The 9,744-nt window shown below is 55.6% G+C and overlaps 1 protein-coding gene across 8 annotated transcripts in view; it reads left to right on the top strand.

The window, feature by feature from the left end:
• The window catches only part of LOC123344212 (protein lava lamp), a 42,715-nt gene extending 33,135 nt beyond the window's left edge, over positions 1–9,580 (top strand). For 5 of the 8 annotated variants that reach the window (XM_044980136.1, XM_044980139.1, XM_044980142.1 and 2 more), the window contains 6 exons: positions 79–155; positions 4,706–4,798; positions 5,253–5,363; positions 5,609–5,755; positions 6,515–6,575; positions 7,550–9,579. In XM_044980136.1, coding sequence (XP_044836071.1) covers positions 79–155; positions 4,706–4,798; positions 5,253–5,363; positions 5,609–5,755; positions 6,515–6,575; positions 7,550–8,154 — 1,094 coding nt within the window. In that variant the 3' untranslated portion in view covers positions 8,155–9,579. Of the gene's footprint in view, positions 1–78; positions 156–4,705; positions 4,799–5,252; positions 5,364–5,608; positions 5,756–6,514; positions 6,576–7,549 lie in introns of all 8 variants that reach the window. The other 3 variants (XM_044980140.1, XM_044980141.1, XM_044980143.1) reach the window with 2 other exon arrangements.
• The last annotated feature ends 164 nt before the right edge of the window (positions 9,581–9,744 follow it).

A 9,744-nucleotide genomic window follows, 5' to 3' on the forward strand; every position in this document is an offset into this window, starting at 1 on the left:
CTGGACTCAATGTTTGCAGCTGCTGCTATAACATTTTCCTCACCCCTGTCTCTCCTTCACTGCTTGCTTTGGCTCCAGGCTGTACAGAGAAAGGGGCTGTGCTGCAGGAGGACCAGGCCTTGACCTACCTGTGTGAGCTGCAGGGGCTCCTCAAGGTGAGTGACAGCAGAGGCCCTCTGTGGGACAGCACAGCTCACGCAGGGGTTTTAACATCCCCCGAAGGAACCCCAGTCCATTTCTGGGTCTGTTTCTGTCCCGGTTCTGCCGCCAAAGGGCTCGCACACGGAATGCAGCGTTGCTGGACAATGTCGCAGGGATGTGGAGAGCTGCTCTGTGTGCCGTCCCAGTTGTGACCCTCAAATCTGCACCGTGTCTCTCACTGTAACAAGGTTTGGGGGTCAGGGGAATGTTCAACAACCTCAGTGCCCATCGGTGGCACCCTCTGGGCAGGGAGACCTCAGACATAGCCTTGCCTATGACTTTGTGTCCAGGCACCCAGCTGCTCCTTTAGTATTTTTAGTATGGTCGTGAGGTCCCATTGTGCTAGGCACTGTACAGAGACTAGAAAACAGTCCCTGCCCTGAAGAGCTCACAAGCTAATTGCTCACTTCACTTTGCTTCTTCACTTCTTTTCCTGTTTACACAGGGGTGGAGGGCCCACAGTTCTCCTTCAGGTCCATGGCACTGGGGCGTTCCAGCTCTTTTCTTTCCATCATATCGTGAGTCTCTCACGCCCTTTCTTGCCATCCTCTTCCTCCCAGGCTTTCTTTGCTGTTCCCATTCCTATCACACGTCCAGCCCACCACAACCGCGCACCCTCCAGCCTATCTATCACTCACAGGCCCAAGTTCATCTTCCCCCTAATTCCTTCCATGTGCACACTGTCTACCCACCGTCTGCCTGCCATTCTCCTCAGTATATTATTTTCTACTGCCTGTATCTGCTTTTCTCCCATCTCCGTAAGCCCCACCGTTTCCAAACCAGAGAGCAGGCAGGGACAGACACACGCAGCAGCGTACATGTCTCATTTCAATTTGTGCCTTAATTGCTGATCCCACAGTACTGCTGCCACCCATGCACATTGCACAGCCCTCTCCCCAGTGGCACTAATGGGGAGCGGGGGAATGGTCCCGCTGTTGTGGGGAACTTTCCTGGCTTATACACTACCCCAGTGAAATGGGCTAGCGAAAGGATCTGAGTCCTCGCTCCCACTCCCTTTACCCAGAGGCCTGCCTGACCTCGAGGGCTCCCCTTCCACTCTCCTGTGTGGCAGAGTCCTTGTAACCCCAACAAGGCTGGGCCCAGGATTCCTGGGGGGCTCAACCCCCCACCTTGTCATGGTCACTTAGGGCAGGGGCTTGGGTGTCCCCACTTCGGGGTGCTCTCTCCGCACTGGACACTTCCCTAACCCACTGATCATTGCCTAGAGTTCAAAGCAAATACAATGTATTAAAGAGCAATCAATTTAAAAAATAAGGAAAGAATGGGAAAGGTTAAAGGAAAACCTGTCACCTGGCTCTGTGGCACAGGGACACCACAACCAGCCCTGGCTGGACTGTCAGGGCAGCTCACAGCCTGTTCCTCACATGTCCCAGGCCACTGCCCAGGCCCTGGCTGTGCTCCAGGGATGCTGCGGGTTGGACACTTGCTCTGGCCGTGGCCACACGCCTTCAGGCTCCAGGTGGCAGGACCCTTCCCCCAGTGTCACCCACCCACCCCATCGGGGTTACCAACCCCCTCCCCCCAGTCTGGCCTGCAGGGCCTCTTGGGTGGGGTGTCTCCCTGCACTGGGCCCTCTGCCCAGGGTCCCCCCTGCTCTCCTCAGCTGCTCACTGCACCCAGCTCCAGCTCCAGCCCCACTTTGCCTCGGCACTGCTGCTGCTCTGCCCCAGCAACCTGGGCTGCTCCTCTGGCCCCTCAGGCTCCTGCTCTCTCCTTAGCTCAGCCCCTCTGGCCAGGCAGCTCCAGCTCACACAGAGGACGGGACCCCCTGGCCTCCTGACTCCCTCATTGGCCTACCTGCCTTGTCAATCAGGCTGACCTGGAGCATTGGCCTCTCCCCATTGCCCCTGGGGACTGTCAGTCTCAGGGTCTTGATTTCCCATCAGCCCTTCCCCTTTCTAAAAAGCCCCACTAAGTTCCAGTGAGGGTCCAGCAGTCCCCTTACACTCACAGAACACAGGTACACAAATTCTTTCTTCCAATTCAGCTTCTCTCCTAAAACATCAACCAACAGCTCTTCTTCCACCGTTCCTGCTTGCATAACTCCAGTTCCCTTTGTGTTTCCCCATGGGCTTCAAACACAGATGCCCACTCTGCTACCATATTTACCAAGCTAAAAAACAAAGCAGACAAAGAGAAATAGACCCATTGTTGCCCTGTCTTCCATGAGGGGCTAGAGATCTATCTCCCCTCTGGCTGGCGCAAATGCTGCAAATTAGCCTCCACACACCCCCTGAGTTGGTCTTAACCAAACCAACATTTTACTGGCTTTGGTCCAGAAACAGAGAGAAAAGCAGAGAATGAAGCAGAGAGACTGGGTAGTGGTTAGAGCACCAGCCTGGGCTTGGGCGAGACAGGTACAGTTCTGCCCTCTGCCTCAGTCTCCCTGTGGGACCGTGGGCAAGTCACTTAGGGCCAGATTTCCAGAAGTATCTAGGTACCCAATGCAGCTAGGTGCCCAGTGGAATTTTGAAAAGCCTATTGGCATGGTTAGGTGCCTAAATACCTTTGAAAACCGCCCTTAATTTCTCTAGTACAGCTCTCCAAAGGGAGTTAGGCACCTAAATACCTTTGAGGATCTGGCCCTTTGAGCCTCTGCTACCCATCTGTATAATGGGGTTGGTAGCTCTGTGCTGCCCCCCAGGAGTGTGTGAGGATAATACACTCAGCTCCTGTGGTGCGGGGAGCCAGGGCAGTGCCTAAGGGCAAGTCTATACTTACGTGCCGGGTCGGCGGGTAGCATTCGACTTCTCAGAGTTCGAACTATCGCATAGACGCGATAGTTCGAACTCCGAACGCGCTCCCGTCGACTCCGGAACTCCACCACCGCGAACGGCGGTGGCGGAGTCGACGGGGGAGCCGCGGACTTCGATCCCGCGGCGTCAGGACGGGTAAGTCAGTTGAACTAAGGTAGTTCGACTTCAGCTACGCTATTCGCGTAGCTGAAGTCGCGTACCTTAGTTCGACTCCCACCCCCAGTGTAGACCAGGCCTAAGAGAGCCAGATACAACAGCAAGACATACAGACACCATGGACTGCATCACTCGACTGGCCCTAAACGTGGTAACAAAGCACCGCAGGGCGCATCCCCTTATCAGAATGTCGCTCAGTCAGGTTGCTGCTGGCCGCCTAGCAAAGCGGCACCCTCTTTGGGACACCCACTACCCAGCCTCTGCCCGAGTCTGTCTTGCCTACTGCTTAGCCCATGAGGCATCCAGATGTAGCGATGCTCCAGGCTTAAAGGCCTTTCTGGGCCTCAGGGTACAACATAGCTAATGCCACTCCTTTTCTCCTGCACTTTAGCTGGCTGGTCTGGTTGGTCTGTAACATCTTTGGGCCAGGGACTGGCTCTAGTACAGTGCCAGGCACAATGGGGCTCTGATTGCGCATGGGGCCTCTCAGCAGAACTGTAGCTAAGTTAGTAACATCAGGGTGATGGGACAGTTCTGAGACCTTCTGGGAGATCTAGAGAAATTGCCCTTTCCAGGAAGACATGGAACAGCCCCTGTTGTCAGAGTGCTACCGGTGTGGTGCTCTGCTTTCTCCTTGTTGATATCACTCGGCTGCGTGCGTGTGTTCCCTCTGTGTGCTGCCCCAGCTCTGCGCAGATAGCTGACACAGCAGACCCGACGAGAACCCCCAATAACCACAGAGTCCAGTAAGATGCAAAGCCACGTCGGCTAGGTTTATTGCGATCTTGGACACCCTTGCAGGGTCTCCGTAGATTACTTAGTCTACCGGGCGTACTGCGACAGAGTGCCTCTTGGCAATGGACCCGGCTCAGTCAGTGGCGGGACTTTCCACTGCCCCCTCGGCTGGACAAAGACACCGCCCCAGGGGTACATTCTTATACACAGGTACAAACAAGTTACACATCACTCCTGACGTATTGAGGGGCCACCCCTCTACGCAGCGAGGTTCAACCTCTCTACGTATTAAGGTGCCGCCTTCTGCCTTGTACATGTTGGTTCGATCAAAACAACTCTATCCATCATTTTACCCTTTTGCCCCTGTCATTGGGGTGGGTCGGCCTGTCCTTTTATTATCTATGGAATGTTTCAGTATAGTGTATTCTAGTGCTGTGTTTATACTTCGGTATGCTAGGTGAATATATGTTTATGCAGCATCAGCCCTTTTCTTGCCAGCTTCTGTGAACTGAGCCGGCCTCTGGCTCACAGCTTAACTTTGCTTTATGTTAGCAAAGTCTTGACCATTACTTTAGTTCAGGCCTCAGGCCTCATACCGGGCCTTTATCAGGGCCTGCACTTACTACAGCCCCTAATGGGACAAGCTCCAACCACTCGTCCGTTCAGAATCCCTGCACTGTAGATTGATGGTTCCGCTTTCCCAGACAGTCTCCAAGGTGTCTTTTTTGACCTCCTCCGCCCACCGTGGCAAAGAGATGGAACTGAAATAGAACAGAGCGAGAGATCCGAGTCCATTCATCACTCTGCCCTGTCCACGTGGGTCTGTTTCTCTGCAGGGGCTGAGTCAGTGCGCGGCCGGCCAAGTCACAAGGAGCCCCCAGGAAAAGAGCCAAACCCTGGAACAGCAGCATCAGTTGGTGACCGAGCAGGTAACGAGCCATGCGTTTGGCTTTGTCTTAGACTCTCTGCCTCATCATAGTTTTTACGCTTCGCTGAAGCGGGCAGGTGGTCTCCAAGGCCAGGGAGCCATCACAGGCAGGATTCTGCTGTCAGAGCGGCAGTGTGAGCGTAGGCTCTGGCATGTGGCTGCGTGAACATGTGGGCATGGAGGGGAGGTAGCCAAAAGCCCTGACTGAAGTTGCATGGGCATTTGAGATGACAGGGATGGATGGAGTGTCCCAGCTAGCCGGAGCAAGGCACAGGAAAGCAGGGGTAGCTACAAGCAGCTTGGGAAAGTGTGGGGGTATCCCAAGGACCCAGAATGGATGGAAAGTAGAACAGGCTTCCTAGTTACTGTCCAGAGCTTCTTGCACCTGGGGATTTAGGCCGATGCCAGTGAGGGCTGGTAGAGCCCCTGAAATTCACTCTCTGCTGCTCCAACAGCTCAAGGGCTTGTTCAGACAGAGGCAGCAGCTGCAGTCAGGGCACAGGAAGCTGTCAAGAGACCAGAAGGACGAGTGCTCAGTGGAGCAATGGGTGAAGAACTCTCAAGTGGTAAGAACTGCCTGCCCTGTCCCCACCCCGCATTAGTCCAGCTCCATGCAGCCCATCTTCACACTCAGGAGGTGGCTGCAGGAAGGCTGGTGCTGGTTTGTGGGTGTTGGGACACAGGCAGCAATTGTGAATGTTGGAGTCGGTTGACTCTGAAGGGCTGTCAAGTATGAGCCACGAACCCAACAGGGACTCCTGGTATCTGCCATGAACCCACTATGGTCTTTGGTCTCATGTGGTTTCTGCAGAATGCAAGAGGAGCCATCAAGCCACACGGGAAACCTCCGCAGGAGCTAAAAGAAAAGCAGCAGCCTGTGCCAGGAGATCTGGGCTTCTCCACCAGCACCGAAGAAGCGCAGAGCCTCAGGCTGCAACTGCAAGAGAAAACGAAAATGGTATGGGCCTGCATGCCCCAGGGAACGCACCACAGCTCGAGGGCAAGCTCGGTACTGAGTGGGGAGCTGTAGAGGCAGGATCAAGCTCAGGGGTGGCTCTAGGTTTTTGGCCGCCCCAAGCAGTCATGCCCGGGAGGCGCCCCCGAGCCGCGAGAGCAGCAGACCTCCCGCGGGCATGACTGCAGAGGGTCCACTGGTCGCGCGGCTCGGCTGGACCTCCCGCAGCTGCGGGCGGTTCGCAGGTCCGGCGGCTCCAGTTGAGCTGCCGCAGTTATGCCTGCGGGAGGTCCACCTGAGCCGCCGGCCGAGCGTCCCCTCCGCAGTCATGCCTGCGGCAGGTCCGCTGCTCCCGGGGCTCCGGTGGACCTCCCGCAGGCATGACTGCGGCAGGTCTGCCGGCCCAGCCTGCCGCCCCCCCGGGAAAGGGCCGCCCCAGGCAGGGGCTTGCCCCGCTGGGCTCTGGAGCCGGCCCTGATCAAGCTGGCCAGAGGCTGGGAATCAGTTTGAGCATCAGTGCAAACTCCTCCTCTGCCATCCACCATTATGGAAGGATCCCCAGGCCCATGTGCTGCAAGAGCCCGTCATGCTCTGTGCATCCTACTCCACACCCTTATCCCTCTGCATCGGATTTTCTGTCTGCCTCTTAAGGAATCTGCCATTTTCATGGCCTCCTATTAAAATATGTACATGTGCAAGGGGCCACCCAGGCAACGTACCCACCACAGGGTTTCTAACCGAGCCGCTCTGTGTTGTTTCCAGATTTCCGCCATGGCCTCTGAGATCCAGGAACTGCAGCAAAAGAACGAACACCTGATGAAAGGTAGGATGGTGGCATTGCCATGACACAGGCTGTTCTTAATGGTACCAGGCTGCTGCTTGCAGCTGTACTGCAGGGCAGCGGGAATGGGGTGCTGGGCCAGCAGAGACCGAGGTAGGCTGCTCATTTAAAAAGTGAAAGCTCAAGGCCTTTCTGCAGACTAGGGCCTGATCCTGGGAGATGCCGAGCGCTCTCAATCCCTCCTGGTTCTAATGGGAATTGAGGTTGCTCAGGACCAGATCCTCAAAGATGTTTAAAGGTCTAACTCCCATTGAAATCCATGAGAGTTAGGAGCCTAAATATCTTTGAGGATCTGGGCCCCAACGCCTCCATGAAGAGGGACAGTCTCTCTCTAGATTGAGGCCTATGTTAGGAATCTCTGAACAATCCAACGATCCTCCATATCTAGGATCCTGCATCTAGTTTCTGGATGCATCAGAGGAAAGCAGGGCAGCCTTCAGGGTACACAACACAAGTGCAATATCATGCTGTGACGGGAAGGCATGTTTGAGCTGGGACATGAATAGCTTTTGATATTTTTACCCTAACGTATGTGACCCCAGCTGCTGTTATTTTATAGACTAGATTTCAGCATTTACCCAGCCCTTTGCCTTGGTAACATCCTGCAGCAGTGAGTTCTGCAGCTTAACGCGTACTCTGCAATTTCAACCTTACCTTTGGCAGCTGTAACTGGTTTGCTTTATAATTCCATTGAGTTCCCAACTCCCTTTCCAGCTCTTTGAATGGAAAAGGTGATTGGGAGTCTCTGCTTGACCATCCATAGTGTTCCATTGGGAGAACACAGTCCATCCTTGCGAGAACCCCACCCCATGACTTCAGCAGAATTGCAGCAGGAGTTAGTCCCAGTGATCTAGCACTCCTTGCTGAGGCAGTTGAAAGGAACTGCTACCTAGAGCTCTGCAGTGGAATTGATCATCTGATGCCCAGTAACAATCTCCTTCCTCTTCTCCTAACAGCGAAACTGCGGTTTCAGCAGCAAATCCAGGACATCCGCAGCCTCCAGCAGCAGCGACAGGAAAGGAGTGACTCAGACCTGCTGGTTCCTAGGCTCTCCAGCCAGCAAGAGCTGGAGTTGGGGCTGAGCCAGTGGAGCGATGGCTCTGGACCTCCGACTGGCGGTGATCCCCATGCTTCCTCCCTCTGCCCCCCGCACAGCAGAGCAGCTCTGTACCTAGCCAAGCAGGTGGTGCTGCCCGAGGCAGGAGACGAGCTGCGTTGCTTCAGTTCTGAAAGCAGTGGTAGCCAGTCCCACAGGTCCCAGGCAGGGTCAGAACTGCCAGCGCCGCTGCTGAGCAAGCTCCCTGCTGATTCTGTGACTGGGAAGCTGCCTCCCCCTTCCACACTGCCCCTCCCAGCCTCCACCCCGGCATCTGGCAAATCCTCCCCCGAGGCCCGCTCCTCCCCAGTGAGCCCCCGGAGTCAGCCTGGAAGCCAGGAGTCCTCGTACACTCCCAAGGGGGCAGTGCTGCTCTCGCCGAGACCCTTCCGGGCACAACGACTGGGCTCTCCCTTTAAATTCAGAGTGAGCCCGGAGCCCCCAGGGGAGAGCTGTGGCAGCTGAAGCACCCTGTCCGTTGAGGTCAGATTAGATGATCACAACGGGCCCCTTCTGGCCTTGGAATCTATGAATCCTGCATGGCTGGGTACACGTGGCTTTGAATGATCTGCTCTGTGCCCTCTCCTTGTCCTCTGAGCTGTTCGCCATAGAGTCTGGCTGGTAAATGAATGAACATAGCATGTTCTCTTGGAACTGGCTTGTTTCCCCCTGGCAGCGGGGAAAGGTGGTCTCCTGACCCTTGGGTTGGAATTCAGATTGGGGGCATTACAAGGGAGGGGCTGTTCTTGCACTAGCCGGGCAACTAAGTCCAACAGTCCTCAGTGCCCCGCCCCGCGCACCTGGGCCTCCTGGAGTAGGGAGCCACCAGTGTGGTCTGTGAGCAGCAAATGGTTTGATGTATGCTACAGGTTCTTCCCCTGCCCTCCTTGCCCGAGCATCTGAGCACCTACCGCTCATGTATTAAGGGATTTGACTCACTTTTGCCACACGTAGTTCTTGCTTTCGCTCGTCTTCTCCTCAGGGGGAGAAATGTGCAGTGGAGTGTTAGGAAACATACCCCCTGCTCTGTGTTTATATGGGGAAGGGACGGTCAGTGGGGTGCGCCTGGCACCTAGACCACGAGGTGGGGAGGGTTGTGATGGTCCTTGGGTTCATCCCACAGTCTGAGGCTGGCCCCCAAGACAGCTCTGCCTCCTGCATAGCTGAGCTGAGCTTTACCCTGAAGTTAGGAAGTGCCTTGGTGCCAGAGGAGCAGAGCCCAACCAGGCCCCAGCCCAGAGCTTTAGGTGATCTTCTACATAGGCTGGGCCTCTTCTGTTCCCCCTGAGATAGAGAGCTGCTTCTCCTTCCCTGGAAGCTCAACCTCCTGAGGGAGAGGAGGCCATAGATAGAGTACCCCAAGCTACACCAGCTGCACTGCTCAGCTGCTGCATTGAGGAACAGACAGCAGAGTGGGCCCTCATAGCTCACTGCCTCCAGTTCCCTCGTCCCTAGCAGCCCTGCCTTCAGAGTCATCAGGCAATGACCACTGGATGGGCCGACCTTTTGCACTGTAAGCCAGATCTCCCCTCCTGCTCACCGCTGTGCTGTCACAGCCCTTCCAAAGAGCTGGAAGAGTTGGTGGAGGGGGCAGGTGCCCCACTGGCAGAGTTTGGGTTTCCCAGGGAAGTGAGGTTCAGTGGTGGGCAGCTAAGGATTGTCAGCATAGTCACAGATGGATTTGATTTTTGTGAAGGCCTGATGCCCTCTGGGGCAGGCCTTGATCCTCTCCCCCAGCTCTTCGTGCTGCCCTGTGCTTGCTGTGAAAACCCCTTGGCATCGGGCACCCATCGCTATCCCCGCAGCTGATTTCTGGGTTGAGAGCGAATCCCCACTCTCACTATTCTGCTTCCTGTGTGGATAATGTGTCTGTCTTCCATAAAGGACTGGAATGTGCTCTGCTGCCTCAGACTGTTCTTCTGCTGCGCCCTCAGGGACGGGAGGCTGGGCATGAAGGCTGGCTGGAAGATGGCCGAGAGGCTAATAGCAAGGAAGCCTTTCAGGCTGGAGTTCTAGGTCTAGGGATCAGAGCCAGGTTCTGGTTCAGCCCATTGC

The sequence above is a fragment of the Mauremys mutica genome, chromosome 11 (genome assembly GCF_020497125.1).
Source record: "Mauremys mutica isolate MM-2020 ecotype Southern chromosome 11, ASM2049712v1, whole genome shotgun sequence".
NCBI lineage: Eukaryota > Metazoa > Chordata > Testudines > Geoemydidae > Mauremys > Mauremys mutica.